This window comes from Ailuropoda melanoleuca, chromosome 1, assembly GCF_002007445.2.
Source record: "Ailuropoda melanoleuca isolate Jingjing chromosome 1, ASM200744v2, whole genome shotgun sequence".
NCBI lineage: Eukaryota > Metazoa > Chordata > Mammalia > Carnivora > Ursidae > Ailuropoda > Ailuropoda melanoleuca.
Genome location: NC_048218.1, coordinates 142,856,959 through 142,881,692, shown reverse-complemented (window position 1 = coordinate 142,881,692; position 24,734 = coordinate 142,856,959). Strand labels below are relative to the sequence as shown.

Here is a 24,734-nt window from a genome sequence, read left to right as displayed (position 1 = left end):
GGAGGCCAGTGTGGCTGCCACAGAGGAGGCAAGGGGGAGAACGATGAGAAGAATCCAAAAGAGGCAGTGTAGGGCAAGACTGAGATTTTATTCTGAGAGAAATGGGGTGACACCGGAGAGTCTGACGCTGGAGAGCAGTGATATGAACTGCGGAAATATCCCTCGGAAGTTAAAAAAGAAAAAGAAAACAAAAAAGAGGTTAGGGGAGGTGGGGTAGCGCCCCTCGCGTGTCTCTAGGGGGAGAGTATGGGGTAGGAAATACAATGTCATCTAAGGCCAAGTAACCTTCTAAGCAAAAAGACAAAGTCAATAGGTAGAGGAGATTGACAGGATGAAAAAGAGCTCTTAAGGCAAGAAAAGTGGGAGCCAGGGACTGTGGGAGAGTGATGGGGGCTGGAGCTCTTGCAGGGAGGCAACGGAGCCCATGGTTTTTAATACGCATGTCAGCACATGGGCCACACCAAAGCAATGGGAAGAAAGAACAGAGAGCCAAACAGAAGGAAGAGGGCGAGGAAGACAGGGAGGTACAGACTAAGAGGTTGAGCAGTACTGGGGTAAGGTCTCAGGTGAGACAACACACTCTCTCCTCCATCCCTCATAGACCCAAAGATAACTGAGGTGTTGTCAAAGCCTAAGATAATTTCGAGCGTACACGGTTTCTGGGGTGGTTCTTCCTGCAGTGGGTAGATGTTTCAATCCAGTTGAAAAAGAAAATCATGCCAGTCAAAGGGTTAGCTGTCTTTAAAAAGAGAGGGAATAGGAAATGTGATTTCATGAAAGGGATGTTGATTGTGTATTAATATTTATTAAAGGTCTGATAAATGCAAAATACACATAGTTGGCACTGACTGAATTCTCAGCCCAGCTTATTATGGTGGATAATTGTATCCCTACTCTATGGGTGAGGGAAACCGGGGATCTGAAAGTTTAAGAACCTCCTCCAAGATCACCTGGTGGCCTAGCTTCTTACCCAGGACCATCTGGTTCCATCTGCATAAATGTCCCAGCACATCTAGGGAAAATCTAAAAACCAACCATGCACATGTGCCAATGTAGAAAACAGGAACACAGAGACAAGAGCCTGTTCCTCTGCACACATTTTAATAATGACTTTGGATCAACGGTACTCAGGATTTCTAATATTGCTGGAGCCCCTCAGATTCACAGCATACTGCCTTTTACCCACCCCCCATCCCTGCCCTGACACCCCCTTCCCACTGCCTCACAGGAGGCTGGCTGCCACAGACGATTTCAAAGGTTTACAGATATGTCACATCTCCCAAAGTTATGCTTCGTGATATCTTTGAAGAATTTCTGTGATCACCCAGGATTTCTGATCTTTAGTATCCTGATTCTGTGAGTACTATCATAATTTATTTATCATATTTTATTAATGAGGGTTGATTAATTTAATCCATCACATTTCTTTTTAGCCAAGTAATTAAAAACCTGGCTCCTCTCTCCCTATCTAGTGAATTTTTCTAACGTTTTCCTAGAAGTCTTCATTTCTATTCAGTCTTGAAAATCCAGAGGCTTATCTTAGAGAGACCCCAATATATTTCACATTTGAGATCCAGAAGCCTCTCTGGGTTGCTAACATCAGAGTCCCATCCACTGGCATTATTCTTGTGTAGGGGATTTAGAAGAATAGATGGACAATGATGGTGCCAGACTATAGCATTTTCAAGCTACAGCAGCAGCAGCTATACCCATCGTTGGGTCTAATCACCTTTTTTATTGACAAAGACCTTAAGTCCAGGGACTGAGGTGTGTTCCCCAAGGTCACACAGGTAGTTCATGGCCAACTTCAGGTTAAATTTCAGGTCTTCTGACCCACAGACCAGCAACCTCAATTACCTTTCTGAATCTCCTCTCGTGAAGGTAAAGCTCTCTGTTGCATCTCTCCAAACTATTTTCATAACATCTTCCTGAGTGATTAGCAAATCCATTAAACAGGTATAGACCCTGAAGGTCAGGAAAGTTAAGTGACTGGTAACCGAGGGTACAGTGAGCATTGCCATGGAGGAAGAACTGGGAATAAAACACAAGCTCTTGGCTTAGAAATCGAGGATTCTCTCCTTTAAAATGCATTCGCATAGATGATAAGGATATTGCTCAATAAAATTAGCAACCTTTCTCAGTTCTGGGCTATGTAGTGTCTCATTTACGTCAGAGTTTAGTGCTTGCTCTTTTTAAAGAAAAATCATTTAATTGGAATTCTCAGGGGAAGACAATGCAGAAAATTACCTAAGCACTTTTTTTTTTTTTTGCAGGTAAGATTTCAGAATATGCCTTCCAGAAAAATTTAGAAATTTATTTGAACACATTTTCTTCCAGACAAAAATGTTTTCAATGACCAACATCTGCAACACAAGCGAAAACATAACCAATCCACATAAAGTAACAGGATCACCTGGTTCTTTCCTGTTTAAGCAAAGTGGAACGCTGTCCTCAACTTTTCACGTGTTATTCTGGTTATGCCACGCTGTTCCAGTCTGTCTGTGCCTGCTTGATTCCCTAATGCTCATGCAGAGAGACAAGAACCATTCATTGACCACCTACTATGGCCAGATGGCAGAGCCAGGAGCTGGATCATTGCCAGTGGGAACAAGGCACGGCAGACACACTTGGGGAGCACAGGGTGGTGGAGAGCAGAGCATCGAGCTTTTAAGGGGGTAGAAAGCAGATGGCCTCAAGGAGTCAGAGCCAGGAGGGATGTCGTTCAGCTGAGGGAATCTCCTAGGTTTTAAGAGCTGGGCCTTAAAAAAGCTGATCGGATTTAGAGGAGAGGGCTAAGAGGAAGGGAAATGCAGGTAGAGGAAACAGGGTTCTGAAGTCCGGATATCAGCACACCGATCCTTAAACTTTGCTGGCATTACATAAAACATTATTCGTACATATCTTCCTGAAGGAAATAGGAAGAAGTAGTCCCAAAGGAGAGGGATGAAGGCTCTAAAGCCAACTTTCCCGTTGACTAATATTTACTGGATATAAAATACTTGCCAGTTACCGTACTAGGTATCGAGGACACTAAGATCTGAGTAACTGAACAAATTTATAGCAGGGTTTAAAAATTGGACTCTCTCTTCAATTTGTGGAAAACTGTTTGATCCACAGAGCTATGCATTTATATTCTTTCTTTTAGAAATCCAAAGAACCCTGCAAAGAAGTCCATTCTATATTATTTTTAGGAAAAATCCGCAATGAGACAAGAGAAAATAGTTACATGAATGTAGACACATACGTTATATAATCTCATTTAAGAAGACAGATTTCAATGCACAATAGGATAAACCTAGAATGCCGTTCATTCTAGAAGAATTAGGTTGCATGGACACTCCATACTTAGAGCCTGAGGCTACATTGCTTGGCCCCAGGACCTGGGCATGTACTTCCTTCACTTGCTCCTGCTGCCAGGCCATTCACAGAAGTTTCTCCCAGGTGCCTTTTTTTGCCCTTCCTCCTCCCTCTCAGACCCCACTTTATCATGATTTACTCCCACTGTGTTGTGGCTTCTCTGCTTCATCTGAATGGTCTATCTAAAACGTGGACGCACCTTTTTGCTGCTATGGCAACACAATTGTTAGGCCATGTGTACAGTTGAGATGCAAGTACTATCTTAGAAAAGAAATGCTAGAAATCAGTGAAAACGATAGGATACTATAAATTGAAAGGAAATGTAGGTATTTCAATGTGATTATCACCATTTTTTTTATAAGTATATGTCTATGGTTATTTTTCTGATTACTCAGAATACTAATATAGATGATGAAAGGATCTTAAGAACACGTTTTGAACATGTCACTACAATATGCTAAGAACATACAGGTATTCACACACACACACACTAAGGAAAAAGAAGATATGAGCATCTATCAAAAGGGAAAAAAAGAAAATATGATGACAATTATACAAATATGAACATAGTACTGACATGTTGCAGAGGGAGCACAAGGATAATTATAGAGCAGTAGAACCCATGAAAACGGAAAGTTTCAAAAAAAAATAATAATGTCTGTTTCTTTCCTCTTAAATTTATAAGCTACTAGCTGATATATTTTTTCCCCTCATGGCAAATATCAAAATCTTTGCAAGTTTCACTGCTTCAGTGCAGTACACTAGATCTCATACAACAAGAAAAGAGAAAACCCCAGGTCATTTCCAAATTGACAGGAAGTAATTTATTTAGAAGACTGAATTTAAAAATCATTTAAAATTCAGAATTTTACAACTGAAAAAGTTGGTAGTACAACTGAGTTTCCCTAGGGTATTTAGTAAATTTTCAATATTTTAAGGGAAAACCTAAGAAAACATCTTGGAGATAGCTGGGAAAGAAAGAATGCATTAAAATGCACTGCATTACATTATACTATTTCTGTTAAAATTATAGTTTTTCATAGTAATTACTCAATAATGATAACATTTACATACTCATATAAATCAAGTTAAAGATAAAGGTAATTGATTTTAAAGTGATTAAACCAGAAAGGTTTTTTTTTTTTAATCAAAACAATAAACAGGAGATCTTCAGAGACTAAAAGTATACATTTACATGGACCTCCAATTAAAATTATTGTGTTGTAGGTTACAGCAAAACCCTATTTCCTAGTTTCTGGAAAATATATTCTATAAATTCAAATAGGCAATATAAATCAGAGATGATTTAGAATTAGATGTAGAAAATTACTAATTTTAAATAAATTACTCATTCCTTAAACAAGATTACAAATTAGAGACCAGAACTTCAAATTTTATTTTTATTTTAGAGAAAAACAAAAGTTTACAGATATTTGATATAAAGTGACCACACATAGAATGCCTCTCTTATGTGACACCAGGAAAATTTTCAGTATAAGCTACAACATCATATTTGAAGATAAATCCATGAGTTCTAATTTTTAAAAACCTGTAAGATGGTTTGCAACTTTAGGATATCAGATACATGGTATGCAAATCATTATTCTTGAATGTTACGTATTCATTCATGAAAGACTAATAAACAAAGGAGTCGGAATTTGGTTCACAGTTTATAAACTTTGCACAAATTTTGTTATGATAACCTGTTACCCACGAGGAAGTTATCCATAAACAAAAACAATCTGGTATTTACTAATTTTACACAATCCATTGTAAAACTTCCTGGTGTAAGAATTTAACCAACTGGGATTTCATATGAACCATAACCAGAGAGAGTGAACCATGATAAATTAATAGTATCAGAGAAAGCAGATGACATAGAGTTAACACTCAGTGTATATAATTAAATAAAGCCAGCTTGCTTGCTTGCTTGCTTGCTTGCTTGCTTGCTTCCTTTCTTCCTTTCTTTCTTTCTTTTACCTCATACAAGTGATCTAGTAATCTCAATCATGGAATTTCAAATCCATCTATGGTGGTTGTCAAATTCAGTAATTAAAAATGCAACCCAGTGTACAAAGGACATTTTTCTCTTAATTTTAAAGATATTTATGGCTTATTATTTTTTAAACAAATTATTTACCCAAATAAATTCTTGCAATCACTTGCTGGTTCCTATGACTATTTATTGACAATTATTTCTAAATTACGTAAATGTGTTGGTCACCAGCAAGTAAATCTTGTTTTAAAAATCAATGATAAGTGCAGCAATTATAAAAATGTAGGATTCTCATTTGTATCTCTGGTTTAAAGTCTAATTAGTGATTTGTACTGATCCAATATTTTATATAAATACAAAATCTAACAATTTGTTTTCTTAAGTCTATATGAGGTTATAGATATCTTTACAAATTTTGTTTAGAAAGTGAATTTTAGAAGACATGCTCCTAAACACAAAATGTATTTTATGAATTATCTTAAGCATGAAGAAACACAAATATCCACTTTTATCATTCAAGAACAAATTATTATAATGCATTGCAAAATATTTGCTAATGGAAATGCAACAATTTTTTTTAGCTAACCTGTTACTTCACACTATAGTATACAATACATTTTTAAAAGGCAAAATTTTTATTTACTCTGACATTAACAACATGGTTTAATTCAAAAAGTCAAAAGATTTATAGGGGTAATATTTCCAATTCAAACAGTATTTTGTTGGATTACAATTTTTCCAGAGCTCTGAAATAAATGTTTTTTAACTTTGCTTTAAGTTGTTTAAAAGGATTTCAAGTATTTTACAGATACAGACTTAGAGAACACTGAATTCTTTTAAAAAAAGTGTTTTGTTTTGTTTTTGGTTTTACTCCATTGTAGGGTCTTGAAGACTTTTTTTTTTGTCTAAAATCTCATTTTCACCTGCAATAATTGTTTTCAGGTTTTCTCAGCAGGTAAAGTATACATTCTAAGAAGGTTTCCAAATTTCAGAATTCCAATAATGCATTTAAACTGAGCACCCACTGAATCACGTTCTCTCCACTTTGTTGTGTGTGTATGTGTGTCTATTATCTTCCAATTCTAATATTTATATTAAATTTTAGTCTTTTTAGCTCCCCAGAAATACCTTAGTGAACTCTCAGCAATTGCTAACCACTTAATAGTTGTGAACCGGCGAGCCCCTTCAAGTAGATCGTTAACCACAGAGTGCCTGACAATTTCCAAATCCTATCCTCTGTCCAAAAGGAAAAGATAGGGCTTTGTGAGGCCGAAAGGAAGCGAAGGAAAACAAAACAAATGTAGCTCATGCTGAAAGTGAAAAGTGCTTGGACAGATTAGTATTTTCTTTTCTGCAAGGCGCCCTGCCAGACTTTTTTTTTTTTAATAGAGAAGAGTTATTTTTTTGGTCTGATTTTTCAGTTTCTTGGAAAGTGTTGGTATTTACCACCCCCACCGGTCCCTCATAATTATGGTTGGTTGTTTTGTGTTTTTTCCATCCGTCCACATCACAGACTGCTGATCCCCCCGCCTCACTCTGTCAAAACCCCAACTCTGGGCGACCCTGGGTTTGGAAACTCCGCGGACTCCCGACGACACATCCCACTCTTCCTCTCACGCCTCTCATTTTAGTTGCAAGATCCCTCACTCCAGTTGCAGTGAAAGCCGGAAATTTTCATTTAACTACCCCCCCTCTTTCTCGCCCCCCACTCGGAGCCGAGAGCGGGGGAGCTGAGAGGCTCAGAGCACAGCCGGGTCTCGGCCGCCTCCCCTCTCTCCGGAAGGCTTTAATTTGCACACTTGCTTGCCACTGCGCAGCGAGCCCCTAACCCCGCCGCCGCGGCCGGGTGGGTCTCGGGCAGAGTCGGCCTCCGAAGCCCCCGCCCCCGCCCCCGCCCCCGCTGCTTCCCGGGCTCGGCCTCGAGCCCCGGCGGGAGCCCCGCAGCCCCCGTCCCCCCAGCGAGCGGCGCGGGCGGCGCCCTCCGCGGTCCCTCCGCCCTCCGCCACTGTGCCCACCCCTTCGCGGGAGAGAGTGCTGGTAACTCCTTCCTCTGAGCCGGTTACCTGCTCGGCGCCGCGGTGGACACGTGCGAAGGTCAGACAGACACTCGCAACCCCCTCTGGAGGCCCCACGCCGCAGGGCCCCTCAGGTAAGGAGCTGTGCGTTCGGGTGGGTGGGCTGCGGGGTGGGGGGGTCCCCCGGGGAGATTTGGGAGCTAGGCCAGGGTTGGAAGCGAGGGTGTGGGTGGGGGTGACTGTGGTAGGGGGTGTACGTCTTCGGAATCGTCTTTAGTTAACCCCTTACGAACCGAGGCAGGCTAGTTACGGGGACCGGTTTTGGGGAGCTAGAGGAATCTCTCCTAATCTGGCAAGAGGAGGACATCCCACACCAGGGACACCCCCAACACTAAGGTCCTGTGCCTGCTCCCACATAGCCGTGCGCACAAACACCCACACACTCATCAAGCGTCTTAAAGCGGAATATAAACTCCACTCGGACACTCACAGAATAATCCACACTTTAGGGTTTAAAATGCACTGCCTCTAGGGACTCCATGTGGGACATTGTGTTTCCGTGCCCCACATTCATTTCCCCACTAAAGCTCACTCTCCAGCTCGGGGAGGTGTGGGTGTGGCCTCCACCTACTCCACCACGAGATAAATGTTAAAGCAGGCTTCTTGCTGCCACCCCCTGCGGGGGTGTTATGCACACTTACAGGAGTGCACGCAGGCGGCCAGTGCATAGGCTTGGAGCCCCACAAGGACGCACGTTTGCTTTAGTTTCCCAGTTTACTTTTATAATTTAGAATATCCGAGTTAAAACGCACACCCGGCGGTGAGCAGCTCCGGGCCCCGCAGCGCGCCCCACGGTATGCACGTGGGGCGCATCTGCGTGTGCGCACACGCGGGAGTCGTGGTCCCAGTGCGGCCTCTTGTCGCTGCGCTGGTGGCGACCCTTGCGGTGCTTGGAAGGCTTCGGGAGAGGCACATGAAGGATTTCATTGAGTGTGAAGACAGAGAGCAGAGACAGAAAGCAGAAGGAGGCGGCTGCAGCCTTTGTAGTCGCGGAGGAATGCGGAAATGTTGAAGCACTATGTCAAACTTTTTTGAAATGGGGTCAAGTCACATTCAGCCAGCGTGGGAAAGCAACAACAACAACAAAAAAAAGTGGAGGAGAGGGGGGGAAAAGGCACTGTTGCTCCCGTTTCTCTCCGCCGGAGACGACCGTCCGGGAGCGAGGGGGGAGAGCCAGGGAGGGCGGTGCGGGGCCGGGCGGGGGCAGCGGGCGCAGCTCCCTGCGGGGGTGGGACGTCCGCGACGCTGCCTTAGCTGCTGAGCCTCCGGTTGGACTGGGGCGGGAGGGGGATGCCGGAGGGGCGGGCTGCGCAGCCGGCGGCTGCTACTCGGCTACCTGTGTGGCCCTAGGCCTGGCTCAGACCCCCGTGCAGGCTCTGGGGGGCTCGGTCCTAGGCTCCCCCTGGATTTGCTTTCACCTTTTAAGGAGAGTTTTGAATGGAGTGAGTGTGAGGGGCTCTGCGCTCTCTACGGTCTCCAGCACACCGTGGGGATCGCGCCATTTGTTTCTTTAATTCCTGGCAGAAGGCGAGCGGGCCAGCGGTTGCGGGGCAGGTAATTCCGAGGTGTCCCGGGAATTCCAGACACGCGGCTGGCGTGGCGAAGGTCCGGCCGAGGCCGCGGCGGCCATGGGTTGGAAGCTCCCTAGGTCCTGGATTGCAACTGAATGGGGAGGGAAAGTGTGCCCCTACCCTGCCCCTCCACCCCCACACTTTGTTGTGCGGAGGGCTGGGAGGGGGGCGGCGAAGAGCGTTTGGCTTTTGATGAGACCAGGCCTTAAGCCGAAAGAGGAATGGAGCAGCCACCTCTGCTGCTTAAGATCCAGAAGATCTGGGGAAGATCCAGGGAGTGGGAAAAGGTTCGCGAGTCGTGGCCCCGAGGGCGCAGCCCCTTCTCTTTCACCCCCGACGCTTGGCATTTACTCCTTCCACCCCCAGCCTTTTTAAGACGAGGTTGAGTTTTGATGAGGTTGAAAATTAGTTGAGAATTTTCAGGGCGAGACATGGTTATGCTACCTTCCTCCGAAGTTATTCTTTAAGGAGATGACAAACTAAAGTGCGACGAATACCCCTTTCTCCCACCCTTATGGCCCCGTGGGCGCTCCCACCCTTATGGTCCCGTGGGCGACTCCCCCCTCCAGGGCCCCACCGTTCCTCCACTCCCGAGTAGCGGGAGCCCCAGCCCTCCCCGACCTCATGGGTTTCCACCAGGGAGGTCCTCCGAGTCGGAGGAAGAATTCCGTTTCCAATCCAGACTTCTTTACCCCAAGAAGACCATTTGTGTGCAAGTCGTTTTTAAATGTCTCCTCGTAGAAAAACTGAAAGTAGAAAGAAAGGAAGCAATTTCCTAGCAGATGTCTGACCACCCCTTCTCGCACACTCCCAGCATCGGGTTACAGGGTCCCGGGAGCCCCCACCCACATTCTGCAGCCCCACACGGGTGGACCCACAGTGCCTCCACAGAAGCTTGTGCACAATCCCTGAAAGCCCCACGGCACCCCGGGAGCCCCTCTCCCTGCACGTCCAGGCCGGGGGAGGCGGGGTGGGTAGCAGTGCAACACAATGATGTAGGGATAAATATTAAGCCGTGACATTGACGTGCCCGGCACCTCCCCTCCCCCGCGCTCCCGGCACACTCTGGGCTCCTCGGCACGCCCCCTCCCGATCCACTGCGTCCCGCGCCGCGCGCTCATCCCCGAGGGGCCCCTGCAACCTCTCCGCGCGAAGACGGCTCCAGCGCTGCAGGGAAAGAAAAGTAACTTCGCTTTTCTCGGAGGAACCAGGAAGGATTAAGCAGCCTGGGAGAGGGCAGGAGCGCGCGGAGGGTAGCGATGGGGGCTTTCTGAAGTAGGAGGGAGGGGAGTCTGCGGGAACCCGGAGGAAGGCGCCTGGGATGTCTGATTGCACTTTTTCTTGTCCTCCCGTCTCTTCTTTTAGGTGGAAGGATTGTGGACTGAGACGCTCTGGGGCAGAGACTATGTAATCGCTTCGGTGTCTGTGCAGAGGACTGCGCTTCGGGGAGGGAAGAGGAGGGATCGGCTCGCTCCTTGGCGACTCGGCAGGCGGAGTTTCGCGGCGGCACCGGGGTTGCGCCCGCCCGCGGGGAGGTCGCTCCATCTAGCCCCAGCGGCCGCGAGAATCCGAGCGCCGGAGCGCGGTAGTCGGCGGGGGCGAGGAAGAACGAGACCAAGCTCCGGCGCGCGAGGGAGCGGGCCGGGGAGTCCGGGAAGAGGCGAGCGGCGGCCGCGAGCGAGCCGAGCGCGCCCCCCGCCCGCCCCAGCGGTGCCGCGCCGGGCGGCGTCCGGGCGGCATGGAGAAGGACGGCCTGAGCCGCGCGGACCAGCAGTACGAGTGCGTGGCGGAGATCGGGGAGGGCGCCTATGGGAAGGTGTTCAAGGCCCGGGACCTGAAGAACGGAGGCCGTTTCGTGGCGCTGAAGCGCGTGCGGGTGCAGACGGGTGAGGAGGGCATGCCGCTCTCTACCATCCGCGAGGTGGCGGTGCTGAGGCACCTGGAGACCTTCGAGCACCCCAACGTGGTCAGGTGAGCAGGGGAGAGGCGCCCGCGCCGTCGGAGGCCGCGCGTGCCCGGGGAGGGCCGGGGATCCTTGGGGCCCGGGGGCGGCTGGGGAGGCATGGCCCGTTGCCCTTACAGAGTGAGAGTAAGTTTTGTCGACAGAGCCGCGAGCCAGAGCCGGCGACCTTGCCAGACAGCGAGCAGAAAGACGAGTCAGGAAATGTGACCTGCGCAGGCTTCCCCGCCGCTTTGCTGATTCTGTGTTTGCTCCCTGCTGCTCCTGAAAGGGGGTACAGGAAGTTGGGTGCTTTTTAGGGAACGAGCCAACCTGAGACGTGCCCTGTCGGCCCCCGCATATTTTCCCTGGCCATTGGGGAATTTTTGAGAGGCTGAGAATAAGAGAAGTGGCAGGATGCGGTGAAAATTAGTAGGATGAGAACTTTCCTCGTGGAGCCTGGTATAAATAAAGTTTTTAAAAAAGTAGCAACTTAAGAATATTATTGCCAGTCACGTCCAGTTTTTCTTATTGAAGTTATATAATGATAAATAAGTGTCAGAGTGGCCTAAAAAATTTCTTCCACGAATATATTGCCCATTTGTGTGTACTACTTTATGTCTCTAGGCTAGCATGGCCTTTAGACTACTTCTCTTAAGTGGTGATGTGTGAATCTAAGATGTGGAATCTTTAGATTCTAAACGTTCTGCTTTTGCTTTTTCTGGAGGGGATGTGGAAAGTGGATGGGGAGACAGCATTTCTTAAAGCCTCTCCTGTGTGGTAACCAATAATTAAAGTGTGTGACTAGGATAATGGTGTTTTCTTAGTGATCCTGGAATTTCCCCATTGTGTGGTTGACATTGTGTGGTGTGTCATGCTTTTCTAAACAGATATGCGTAGTTTAGGAAAGGAATGCGCAGAAACGTCTACAAATTCGAGTGTGATTTTACCTATCTCAACTCTTAAGATAGAGTGTTTGAAAAAGTAAGTCTTGGGGTGTTCTTCCTGTCCTCTCATCTGTCCGGGGGTTCTGTTCAACAAACACATGCCTACTGTGCGCGCTGTAGATGAAATTATGTAAATAAGCACAGCTAAATATTTTTATAAAAACTTAAACAATTTAAGATTAGTCATCAAAGTCAAGAGACCCAACACTGACCTTTGAAATACCAAGACCTACAGAGACTCAGGGAGCCCATGTGTCTACCAAATCGTCCTGGGAGGTTTTGACTTATCTCCCCTTATCCTGTGTGATTTGTGTGGTGCTTTGTTCCCAACACAGTTAGACTAAGGCTGGAAGGCTGCAAAGAATCATAAATACGTAAAATAGGACCCCATTATACTTTAGCCAGTAAAAGAGAGGGGGCGAAGGATAATGTGGCCAGGAGAATGCGTGTTTTAAGGAAGATGGGATTATACATAACACCAATAGATTACTTTTTGTGCGTGTTTTCTTTGTTGAAAACCAAGAAAAACTCTTCCTGTGTCTTTGTGACATTGGAGGGAAAAGGGGAGAGTACGTTTTGTCCCTGTAACTTAGTTATCTTCCTGGAGGAATCACCTCTAGGTTCTTCCCAGAAGATAAATTCCACTCTTCGAATTTTAGGATCCAATTTCTTGTTTTATTCTGTCTGTTGCCTGTGGATTGTGTCCAATTGAGGACCATTATATGTAAGTAAATAAAATCCTGTCCTCCCAAGCGAGAGGTGTTATAGAGGTATCCCTGCGTAACACTATCTTTTACAAAGCGCTGTCCCTGTAACAGGATGGGTTTTGCCACTGTGTTGGTAGATTTGGGCTAATCCTCTTGAAATTGGTTTGTCTTTAAAGATTTCTAACTGACTCATGAGTTGGATTCTGTACTGAGAAATTTCAGGAGACTACTTATAAATTCAAGACGAAGTTACCTAAAGGTTTTTAAAAACCTTATTTTTACAGATTAAGAATGGTGATGATGGTGCCTACGTCTTAGGAGTTGTGAGGAAAAGCTGAGATAGTGTATGTGAGAGCACTTTGTAAATTTAAAAATGCTTCAGATGTCCAAGTATTATTTGTTTTCATGCTGATTAGTGGATCCCTCGCCTCGAAATAAGTTCCCAGTAAAGCATCATTTCCCCTGGCCTTTCCTATAGAACAAATCTTACTCAAACCCAGACATACAGGCTCTGGAACCAAGAAACTGCTTGGATATAATGGTCAGAAAAGGCCACCAGTTATAGGCCATGAAATTCAGTGACACTTGAGGTCATCTTCATGAGCTGCATATCTCTGTTCCATTTTGTTTCCTTCCTCTTTCTTCTACCTCTGCCTTGGGGCAATCACTGGTCCCCATAACTTGCTTAACTAGACTAGGAATTCAAGATTTTGAAGGTTGCTAATATTGTTCAGGCCGGGTCAAAAATCAAGGACAGGTGACAGTAATTTTTTTCTTTCCAAAGGAGAGTTGTCAAAGTTGGACCCCCCCCCCACACCTGTGACTTGTTGGTGCCCCACAGGACCCAGTGTTAACAATGCTATGGCTGGTTCTTTAAAGGCTTCTTAAAAGGACAGATGTCTTTGTAAGTGCCTGCAAGTCATAAGTAAGTGATCATAATTATAGGCCCTTCCCACAGGTAGTTAAGCCTCTAAGCTTGAAGGAGCATAATAAACATATTAGTTTTTTCAAAAGTTTAAGATTTAATTTTGATGGATTTGCCAGAAAGGCTGACTTGTTACTGCTGGCACTAGCACTGCCTTTCTGCACAGGGGTAACTACTTGAATTTCTTGTTTACCTGTGCTTGATGTATCCCAGGCCTGGGCTTGATCAGCCAATCAATGTCTAGGATGTAAATTTACTCTTATTTTCTAGTCGGTAATCCCGAATCCTAGAGCCTTTGCCAGAATAGGACTTCTGTGTGAACCTGTGTTGGAGCTTTTACACTCCGCAGAGGACTCCTCTGTTTTACCTTCTGAACTCAATCTAGATATGGGTAGATAAAATAGTAATATGTTCTATCAGCAGTCTGTTGATTCACCAAATATGTAATGATTGCTTATTATGTACCAGACACTGCTGGAAACTGGGGATTCATCAATGAACAAATCAGAAGAAGTCTCCATACTTTTAGAACTTACTTTGTAACAGGTTGTTCTTTTTTCTCTTTAAAAATTCACTTGTCTTTATTTCACATGGGCTTGTTGTGCAATATTTTGCCTCACTAGTTGTATAGAGCAACTAATATTTATGATAATCTGGTTACCAGGAATTTGCTGATTGAGTAACTAAGATAACCAAAACACTAATCAGAATCAACTGCTTTTTGAAGCATTAGGGTGAGACATACAAATAGATGTCTACAAGATGATATTGACATGGGGGGCGCCTGGGTGGCACAGCGGTTAAGCGCCTGCCTTCGGCTCAGGGCGTGATCCTGGCGTTATGGGATCGAGCCCCACATCAGGCTCCTCTGCTGTGAGCCTGCTTCTTCCTCTCCCACTCCCCCTGCTTGTGTTCCCTCTCTCGCTGGCTGTCTCTGTCTCTGTCAAATAAATAAAATCTTTAAAAAAAAAAAAAGATGATATTGACATGGAACTAATAGATATGAACATTTGGGCTCCATGTATTCAAGAAGGATTACTGTTTAAAAACCATGGGGTTAGGTGCTGAGAAAGATACTTGGGTAAATCACACCTACTTCCCTCAAGGAATTCCCCCCATGTTTGAAGGAATAAGATGATCACCAAATCCGCTGATACGTGACGGTATTGTGTCATTACAAAGATACTGGTAAGCACTACCAGCATTGTCCCTAGGGATTAAATTTGTGTAATTCAAATCAAGTACTGGTTCAGAAATTAAAACTAATGGCATTTCAGTAGATAAACTTATGATATCTAAATACGTTAAATTCTTACTGTTGGTATATTTAATCACTGCTTTAAGAAAAAACAACAGAAAAATCCATGTAGCTCAGTGATTATTATTCAAGGAGAATTTTCCAATTTTCTCTTTTTAAAGAACTCGGTAACGTATAGCATAAAAGGAAAATAATAATTTTCTCTAGGAAAACTGAATCATTAACAGGGTAGAAGAAACATGGCATATTATGTGATGTAACATAAAGCGGAATCCTCGGGTGGGTTAGTTCATGAGAATCCTTCTGAATAAAACTGTTACTTTGTGGGTGAGTAACATGTCTCTTAGGGCTTGTTTTAGTGAAAGCAGGAAAAATGGGTTTAATTTTCTTTTTTTAAGTTTCAGTGTGTCAGAAGTATGTTTGGCCCTTCATTCTCTAAGAGTCCCTTGAAAAGTTTACAATTTGTCAAGCTTCTTTAAGAAATAAACATTTTCACAGTTATGTTCTGGCCATTCCTTGTTCCTGCTGAAGAACTTGGTAATGCTGAATTGTTGGCATTGCACTTGTATCCTTTTTATGGAACATGGGAATAATAAAATTCCACCCTGGAATTATTAGAATTTCTCTATTAAGGAGGAAATGGCTTATAGAAGGGAAACTTCTATAAACTTGAATATCTCTTGATGTATATCCCTATGTTTAAGATATGGACGAGTGAATATCTGTGAAAACAGACTCCATGTTAAAAGTAAATTATCTGTTGTTTTTTTTAATGCCTCACTATTAATGGTTCCTTAGGAATGTTCTTTCAGATTGAAACCCTTAATACTTATATTGTGTCATTGTAAATTCATGGGCATTAGAGTTGGAAAGACTTTGGAAGTCTTTCAGCCCTTTTATGTTATAAAGAAATTTCAGAGGTCAAGCAACTTGTCTGTCGTGCCATTTTTAAGTTGTTGACTTGGTCTAAAATCTGAGTAGCGATTTTTTTTAAAAAAATTCTTTTTGTTTGATGGAAGATGTTAAATGAGTACATTTCTAGTTTGGAAAAAATGAACTATATGTGGACAAGGTGCCGGTTTGCCAGGAATAAATGACATATCAATTCAGGAAATTCCTGAATTCTGTGGTGTGCCCTGCTGAAGTCTATCTGTAAAAAGTGTGGTGATTATCCATTAAATTCTGCCTTTAAAGACTTTGAGTAATAACTATGATCATATAAACAGTCTTAGTTAAAAAATAATATAGGTTAATAAAATACTTAGGTAATAATAGAGAATTCATTTTAGACAAAACAATAGGAAAAATCAAAATGCTTGTCTGATGAATGAACTGTTTAATAATGTGGCTCTGGTATCTACTACCCATATAATGAAATAAACATTATAATACTTGAAAATTAGGCAGCATACAACCTCTAGTAAGCAAATATGGTACTAATGCTTCTTGGAGAACTAACCAGACTATTGCTGTATTTGTCAGGAGGTTCCGATGAGCTTCCTAGGAAGGAAATTGTGGCTTCTTGGTGTAATAGAACGTGGCAGAAACAAAATCCGGGTGCAGGAGGTTTGGTAATAGGACAAGGTAGTGTGCACCTTTGTCGAAGGGCCAAGAGGCACCCCTGGCAGTGGGTACTGGTGGTGGTTGGTAACAAGCATGCCTATATAAAGGTCACTGTGTGACGAACTGTAGATGCTAAGTCTGGTGGGGCAGGTAGGTCTGCAATCAGAGGGAGGAGTTTTATAAGGGACACTGAGCAGTTGTTCTGAATATCACCAATTTGCTGCCATACTTGATTTCATTTTACCATCTGCATGTGCAGCTCTCCACTGAGAGGTAAAGTAAAAGCACCTTAAGGCACGTGGCAGGAATCTGTGTGCGTGGGCAGCAGTAGCCTGGAGGTCCCTGTGGGCTAGGGTAATTATTAAACATTTAGTAGTTTAACCAAATTTGAGCGACTGTTGGCTTTGTCATTTAAGTAGCCATTTTATTTTTAATTCTTATAATCTGGTCTTCCTAAAAGATTTTAATGCAGTAGAATTAGAATCACAGTATATGGATTTCTGAATTGGAAGGGGTCTTAGATATAACCTAGTCCAACCCCCTTTGGTCTGTGTAGGAATTGTTTTGTAAATGTGTAAAACAATCATCTCACTTTCAGTCAACTGTTTTATTCCACTGTTATGTGTGTTGTAGATAGAAATTGAGGATGGCCAAGGCTCAGGTGCAGGTTGATAGCCAGTGTTCGCAGGACAGGACGATTAGTGGTCATTGCGTATCAGAACACAATCCCTTGGGAGATAAAAATTATTTTCGGTTTAATGATTTAATGTTTTTTCTGACTTGAGTACAGGATTATATCTTTTATATCTATAAATAACACAATATCTGTAACTTATTAGCTGCCCGGTGTATATTTTCTGAATGAAGTGGAATAAATTAAATTACATACCCCTGAGGTGAGAACTTTTCATCCTTTTAGAGCTGCATACAGCATTAGCAAGTACCTCCAGCTAAACACTGGGAAATTATTGGGTTATTAACTGCAGTGCATCTGCACACCAAGACTATTTAGTAAGAACTTTCAAATACTTACATCCATTTTTAAATTATACAAATACCTATTTTCTGGTCTTTAGTACTCGCTCTGCCTTTGGAAGGATTTTCTTGTGTTCTTGCTATGCATTTGCCACGTGTATCCTACAGGCATACAGACGACTTCATTTTCCCTGAATTTGTTCCTTGCCATCCATCTCTGCAACTTTCACTGGGGCCGACTTCAGAATGTGCACTCAGTGGCCTTCCTCGTACTACTGTTTCTACCTGTTGAAATGCTACCCATCCTTCAGAGCCAAAGCCTTAATGCCACCCTTTTTGTGTATGTTCTACACCTTAATACCTACATTTGGATAAAATTTGTTTCCTTTGAACCCTGATATCTTTGGACCTCCTTTGTGACACTCTGTAAATGTTTACCCCTTTATATTATTCTGTCTGTTATATAAGATATAATATTAATCTTCCCCCAACCACCCTCTTCTGATCCTCTGCCTTTCCACACCCTAGTCGTAAGCTCCTTAAGGCAGAGAGTATCTTGTGGTCGTGTCCACTTGCATCCTATATCCAGTGGAAATAAAATGAATACATGAACAAATGAATAAAATAATGGAAAAGAGGCTCAGTTATTAAGGAGGGGACCAAATGGATTATTTCTGTCCCATGAATGTTAATACTGAGGAGTGTCAAATAAAAAGGGAAAATGGACCTATATGTAGAAGTATGCTTATTTGGTTTCATGGGAATAATAAAATACTGAAAAGAGAACATTTCATTTTTGTTTTACTCCAGTCCTTATAGCTTATATTGAAGTGAGTTTCAAAATTTAAGTAATTCCCATCATTAACTGTACAGTCTTGGATTTGATTTATATACTGTATTGATAACTTGAACATTAGGAAATGTGCACACATTCAGTAAAAGTTGAAAATGATTTGAACATTTTTAAATATAAGAATGGAAGTTATTCTAGATACATTTTAATCAATTGCTTGAATTATTTTGGTTTTTTTGCCCCACTAATTTTAATATTGTTGGCATTCTTTACTGGAAAAACTCAGGAGGAGCTAAATTAAGCAAAACTTTCCTAATAGTTTCTAAAAGAATATCAAGATTTGGAATTCTGTTAAAACTTAGTCTTCCACTCCATTTCATAATTTGTGTACAGAGAATTTGGATTCCACCTTGACAAACTGGTAGGTTTAGTTAAGAAGTATTCCTCCAGCCGAACTAATTCCAGTTCCTCAGGACCCACGTGGTTGGTGTGTTTGCGTGCGCATGTGTGCACGTCCAGGACAGTTGAATGCAAGATCCCTGAAAGAAGGAACTGCGTTTTCTTCTTCCTTTTGCTGTATCCCAAGCATTTAGCATGGTGCCTGGCATCTTGTAGCCCAGAATAAATATTTGTGAACGAATGAACGAATATGTACCATCTAGGAATTTAGATTTGATTTTTTTTTTAGTCAGAATTGGGTAATAATGTCTGAAGGCATATGTGAGATTGATAGCATTAAACAAGTATTTATTGGTTATCTGTTCTATTCAGCATTTTATTCAATATGATTGACCTACGTCTTGAAATATTTACCCAAAAAGTGATATTAGATCTGGAAGCTGTTTTATAATGGAGTCTAGCTGAAACCAGTTGATCATTGTTAAAGCTGTAGAAGTTCATTGTACTGTTCTCTCTTCGTTTGTATATGTTTGAAATTTTTCATCATCATAAGCTTTAAAAATGTTCCTAGTCAGTAGAATAGTGGTCAGAATACTTTGCTTCTATTTTGACTTCCTCCACTTATTAGTTGAGTGACCTAGAGTAAGTTCCTTATGTCTCTTCATTATGGGTTTCCCACCATAAAATTAAGAATTATTACTATTCTTTTGACCTTAGAGAGTTACTATGATCAAATGAAGTTGTGTATATGAAGATCAAATATTATGCAGATAGAAGGTGTTATTAACAAAACGAATTCCTGCCCTCAAGAAGTTTGTAATTTTGTGGAGGAAGCCAACATGTACACAGATCTCTGTATGGCACGTTGGGAGGATGGACTTTCATTTTTTCACCCCACAGAGTGAAAGTATGAATGGAGCTAGTTACTTCTGAAAAGACATGCGTTGGATTTATAGTAATTATAGTAAAATACAATCTTTAATCTGGGTATTGGTAATTGGTGTCAAGTTTACCCAATGCTGTATCATTTTCATTAATGGATTATTGTAGGAGGATCTGAGGAGAAAGTGCTCCTGGAAACACGCTGTCAAAACTGATTTCTGTTGTATTTCACTATTCAAATTAAGGAGAAGTTGAATTCTTTGCGTGTTCTCTTTCTCTCTCTCATAAAGATTTTATTTTTAGGGGCGCCTGGGTGGCACAGTGGTTAGGCGTCTGCCTTCGGCTCAGGGCGTGATCCCGGCGTTATGGGATCGAGCCCCACATCAGGCTCCTCCAGTATGACCCTGCTTCTTCCTCTCCCACTCCCCCTGCTTCTGTTCCCTCTCTCGCTGGCTCTCTATCTCTGTCGAATAAATAAATAAAATCTTAAAAAAAAAAAAAAGATTTTATTTTTAAGTAATCTGTATACCCAACATGGGGCTCGAAGTCACAACCCCAAGATCAAGAGTTGGATGCTATTCCGACTGAGTCAGCCAGGTGCCCTTTTCTCTCTCTCTTTTTATTTATTTTTATTTTTTATTTTTAAAGATTTTATTTATTTGATAGAGACAGCCAGCGAGAGAGGGAACACAAGCAGGGGGAGTGGGAGAGGAAGAAGCAGGCTCATAGTGGAGGAGCCTGATGTGGGGCTCGATCCCATAACGCTGGGATCACGCCCTGAGCCGAAGGCAGACGCCTAACCACTGTGCCACCCAGGCGCCCCTCTCTCCCTCTTTTTAAATTTCAAATCTCAAACAAGATTATTCCTTTTTATGTCACATATTGGCATTTTTTAAAAGATTTATTTATTTGAGAAAGAGCGTGGGGGGAGGGGCAGAGCGAGAGAGAGAATCCAAGCAGACTCCCTGCTGAGTGCGGATCTGTTGTGGGGCTCCATCTCACAATCCTGAGATCATGATCCCAAACCAAGAGTCGGTCACTTAACTGACTGAGTCACTCATGTGCCAGTCAGGTCTTTTAGAGATTTATTTATTTACTTATTTGAGAGAGAGAGAGAGAGCGAGCAGGGTTGGGGGGAGGGACAGAGGAGTTGGAGAGAGAATATCAAGTAGACTCCCCGCTGAGCATTGAGCCCAGGTCGGGGCTCGATCTCACAACGCTGAGACCATGATCCGAGTGGAAATTAAGAGTCAAACACTCAATCGACTGAGCCATCTAGGCGCCCCCATTTTTAAAATTTCTTAGTGGAAACCAGGGAACTATCTGGGTGGTTTCAAGTTTTTAGATAATGTCGTCTACATTCCAACCTTGTAGAATCACTTACGGAAGTTATTAAGTAGCTTTGGGTAAAAATGGGGTGTTTTCTTATTGAGCCATGAGACAGATTGAAAGATTGGGCTAGAAGAGACTCCTAGTGCTAATCATGAATGAAGTGTATTTAAATTATGGAAGTCCCCTTAAAGAACTGGGAAGGAAAGCATCCTTTCTTTGAAATAATGCGCTTTTTTCACATTAAGACACAGATGAAACGTTGTGACATCCTGCTATTCATTACAAATTATTTTTAAGCCCATGGGATTTAATCAGTGGTAATTAGACTAGAAATTGAGGTGGTTGATGCCAGTTGGTTTCTCAGCTAAACCGGTTAGTATTGCAAAGAGAAAAACTCTGTTTCAGAGGCATTACTGTCTATCCTTTACCTGTCAGCTAACTCAGAATGATGGGATCCATCTAAAGGAGAACCATGTAAGAGCATAGCATGGTTGAGGGGTGCCTGGGTGGCTCAGTCGCTTAAGTATCTGCTTTCCACTCAGGTCACGAATCCTGGGTCCTGGGATTGGGACCCTGCTCAGTGGGGAGCCTGCTTCTCCCGCTCCCTCTGCCCTTCCCCTCACCACTTGTGTTCTCGCACACCGGGCTCTCCCTCTCTCTCTCTTTCTCAAAGAAATAAATAATCTTAAAAAAAAAAAAAAAGCATGGTCGACTCAGTGGTACCAATTCTGAATCCTAGAAAAACAGGACTTTTGAAATTAGTTAAGAGTAGCATCATTGTTTATGAAAAATGGTAGTTTTATCCCCACCTTAGTTGATAAAGTTGAGGGGTGAATCCATCATTAGGCAAATAGAGAACAGTCTGGAGCTGTAGCTTGTGATCTGAAAGGACCACACACTTTCACGGTGTGGCAGAAGATGAACAAAGATGAGGTAGAGGTGAGAGATACAGTGAGATGAGGCTGTAATACGGTGATAGAACCTGGATAGCTTATGTAAATCTGAAATTTCTTAGACTTCAAAATCTAAAACCTAGTGATCTGAAAGTAGATGAGAATTCTGGCAAGTTTAGGAAGGCCTCAACCAGTACTTGTTGAAAAAGTAAACTCAGTATCGTTCTTTAATTCCATAATAATAACATGGAATTTTATTTCCTGATGGCTTTTTCTTGGGAACTTTATTTTCACCATCTTCACATTGTCCTTTGTGCCTAGCGCTCAGATATTTGTGCAAGTGACGCATGCAGTAACGTAGAACGTATGCTTCCCGTTAGAATGTAAGCTTCATCTGGGCAGGAATTTTTGTCGGTTTTGTTCACTGCTTTATTCCCGATACCTAGAACAGTGCCTGGCACATAGTTCAGTAAATGTCTCTTGAAGGACCAACTGAACGAATAGTTGAACTGTGACTGAAGATTACTCTTTTTACAGTAATTTTATTGACAATAAAAATGTAAATACCAAAATTTAGTAGATATGTTATTTTCTATTCATTCATTAGTATTGCACTTAAAACTCATCAGGATTTTATAGTCTTTAATAATTGTAGTAGTAAATTAGATTCTGACTTAGGAAGTAGGAGTTATTTAATAATTTAATGGTTAGCAAGTAGATTGGACACTAAGCTGTATCCCCTCTAAGCTAATTCTTCCACTTATGTTTTCATTAGTTATGAGTTATAATCTTAAATAAAAATATTAAGTGATATCTTAAATGGTTATATCATTTGTAGCAGAATTGACTTAGATGTTTTGGTGGAAATTTTTTAAGACGTGGTTGCAGATTCTCTGGGTTATGAAGTTTTATAAAAAGGGTTGCTACACACTGTCCTGAAGGGTTTGATGTAAGCTGTCAAGCCTTTGTATAAGTGGCTATAGCGGTCCTTACAAGTGGTGAAGCCCAAGTGGCCAGTCCCGGTGTGAACCTCGCCCCAGTACTCCCATTTGATGCTCCCATTACAAGCATCTTCCTTCTCTGCTTAAATCAGTTGATTGTGATCATGTAAGGAATCTGACTTTACTTAGTCATGACCAGCTGTAAAGAATAACAGTGATAGTGATAAGAAGAGGGAGGAGGACAGAGGTGAAGGTGGGGGAGGGAAAGGAAGAAAAAAGGAAGGAAGGAAAAGAAGAAGGAGGCATGGAATGGAATGGAAGAGTATCAGGTATGTTGCTGGGAGTTGTTACTAAAGTAGAATATGAGGCGACTTGTTTGCAGTTTATTATTTAAAATAATTACAATTTTCTGTTCATTGTTCTGGATATTATTGCTGTGTGGTAAATTGGCCCAAAGTTTAGGGGCTTAAAACAACCATTTTCTGATGCTCAAAGATTCAGTGGGTGGGGAATTCTGACAGAGCACAGTGAGAATGGTATATTTCTGCTTCATGACGTCTGAAAGCTTGAAGTGGGGATAAAAGAGCAGCTAGGGGTTTTATTCAGCTGGGGATGTTTTTACCCTTAAATCTGTTGTTTCCTATGGGCTGGATGATGTAGGATAGGACCCGAGCTGGGACTGTAGTCCCACCTTACCTCTCCATGTGGTCTGGCGTCCCTCTCAGCATCAAGGCTTCAGAGTAGTTGGACTTAGATGGTGGCTCATGGCTCCAAAAGCCAGTCGGTGTTCCTAGGAACAGGCAATGTCATTTCTGCCACATTCTGTTGGTTACAAGTGAGTTCAAAGCTTTATAGATACAAGGGGATAGGACATATATTATCTCTTATTGGAAAGAGTGTTAAAGAATTTGTATCTTCCTCTCTCTCTCTTTCTCTTTTTTTTTTTTTTTTTTTTGATAATCATGACATTAGTACTTGGTGATTAGTACAGAAGGATTTATGATAAAAAAAGCAAGACTCCTGCCCCAATTTTCCGCATTTCCAGTACTCAGATACAACTTCTTCTAACTCTGTTTTTGGTGCTTCTGGTAGTTCCATCTGTTAATCTAGATAAAATGCTATGCTCTATTTCTTGATATTTAAACTTCAGATACCTATTGACTTCCTGCTCTGAAAGATGAGGATTTAGCTCATTAGTACTACTGTTCATATCCTTCACCTTTTGTTAGATTGATCTATCTTTATTTCATATAATAAGATAATATGCTTTTGTTCTTTTATTTTTGACAATATCTCTTGATTCTCCATTTAATAAGAGAAGGGTATTTTATCCCCCTATCCTTTATACTCCTTTTAACACTATAACTTTTACCATCTATATTGTTAAAGTTTTTAAACATTTACATTGTGTTCTGCAACCACAACTGTAGGTCCAGTGTTACTAACTCCGTGAGGTCAGAGGAGTCTTTCTTAAATAAAGACATCTGGATTCTCATTTCTTACTTTGCATCACTTTTTAAAAATTGTACTCTATTTTAGTGTACTTATTTAGACCATAATGTTTTTATACTGTTTTGTTTTTCCTGGAGTTTACAATTGCCTTTCTATTTTTTCAGGCACTGTTTGCCTTTATCACAGCCTCAACTTTTTTTTTTTCCCCAAACACTTTATCTTACCACCCATTTCTGTTGAATTGCCCATTTCCTGACGTTTCTCTGAAGTTTTGGTTTACTCTGGACTGGTTATTTACTGGGCCTGATGAACAGTTCTCTTCCTGAGACGTTTTCACTGCTCCTTGGGTTGAGCCACTTATTCCTGTATCCTGGCCTTTCCTCTTTAGTGGTTCACACCCTTGTTTTGCTAGTATATGTTTGCAAGTAACTTCCTAAGAAATTCTGTATGGAAGATAAGCTTTCTGAATCTTCACCAATTTGGAAACAAATTGTTCCTTACATTTGATTATAATTTGACTGTTTTTAGAAGTTTTGGATGAAAAATTTTACCGCTGAACTTGAAAGCCATTGTTCTCTCTCTGTTCAGTATTGCCAATGAGAAATCATCTGCCAAGACAATTTTCTAATTAGTTTTTAGTAACTTTTCTGTCTGGAAACTACTAGGATGTGTTCTTCAGAAATATGTGTCTATGTGTGGTGCTTTTTAAATTAAATTTTCTGGGGGTGC

At 42.2% G+C, this 24,734-nt stretch overlaps 1 protein-coding gene across 3 annotated transcripts in view; it reads left to right on the top strand.

The window, feature by feature from the left end:
* Positions 1–10,698: 10,698 nt before the first annotated feature.
* The window catches only part of CDK6 (cyclin dependent kinase 6), a 238,152-nt gene continuing 224,116 nt past the window's right edge, over positions 10,699–24,734 (top strand). For all 3 annotated transcript variants that reach the window (XR_004627502.1, XM_002918235.4, XM_034667706.1), the window contains exon 1: positions 10,699–10,970. Coding sequence is in view for 2 of the 3 variants with exons in the window: in XM_002918235.4 (XP_002918281.1) it covers positions 10,738–10,970 (233 nt within the window). In the remaining variant the exon portion in view is untranslated. The remainder of the gene's footprint in view (positions 10,971–24,734) is intronic.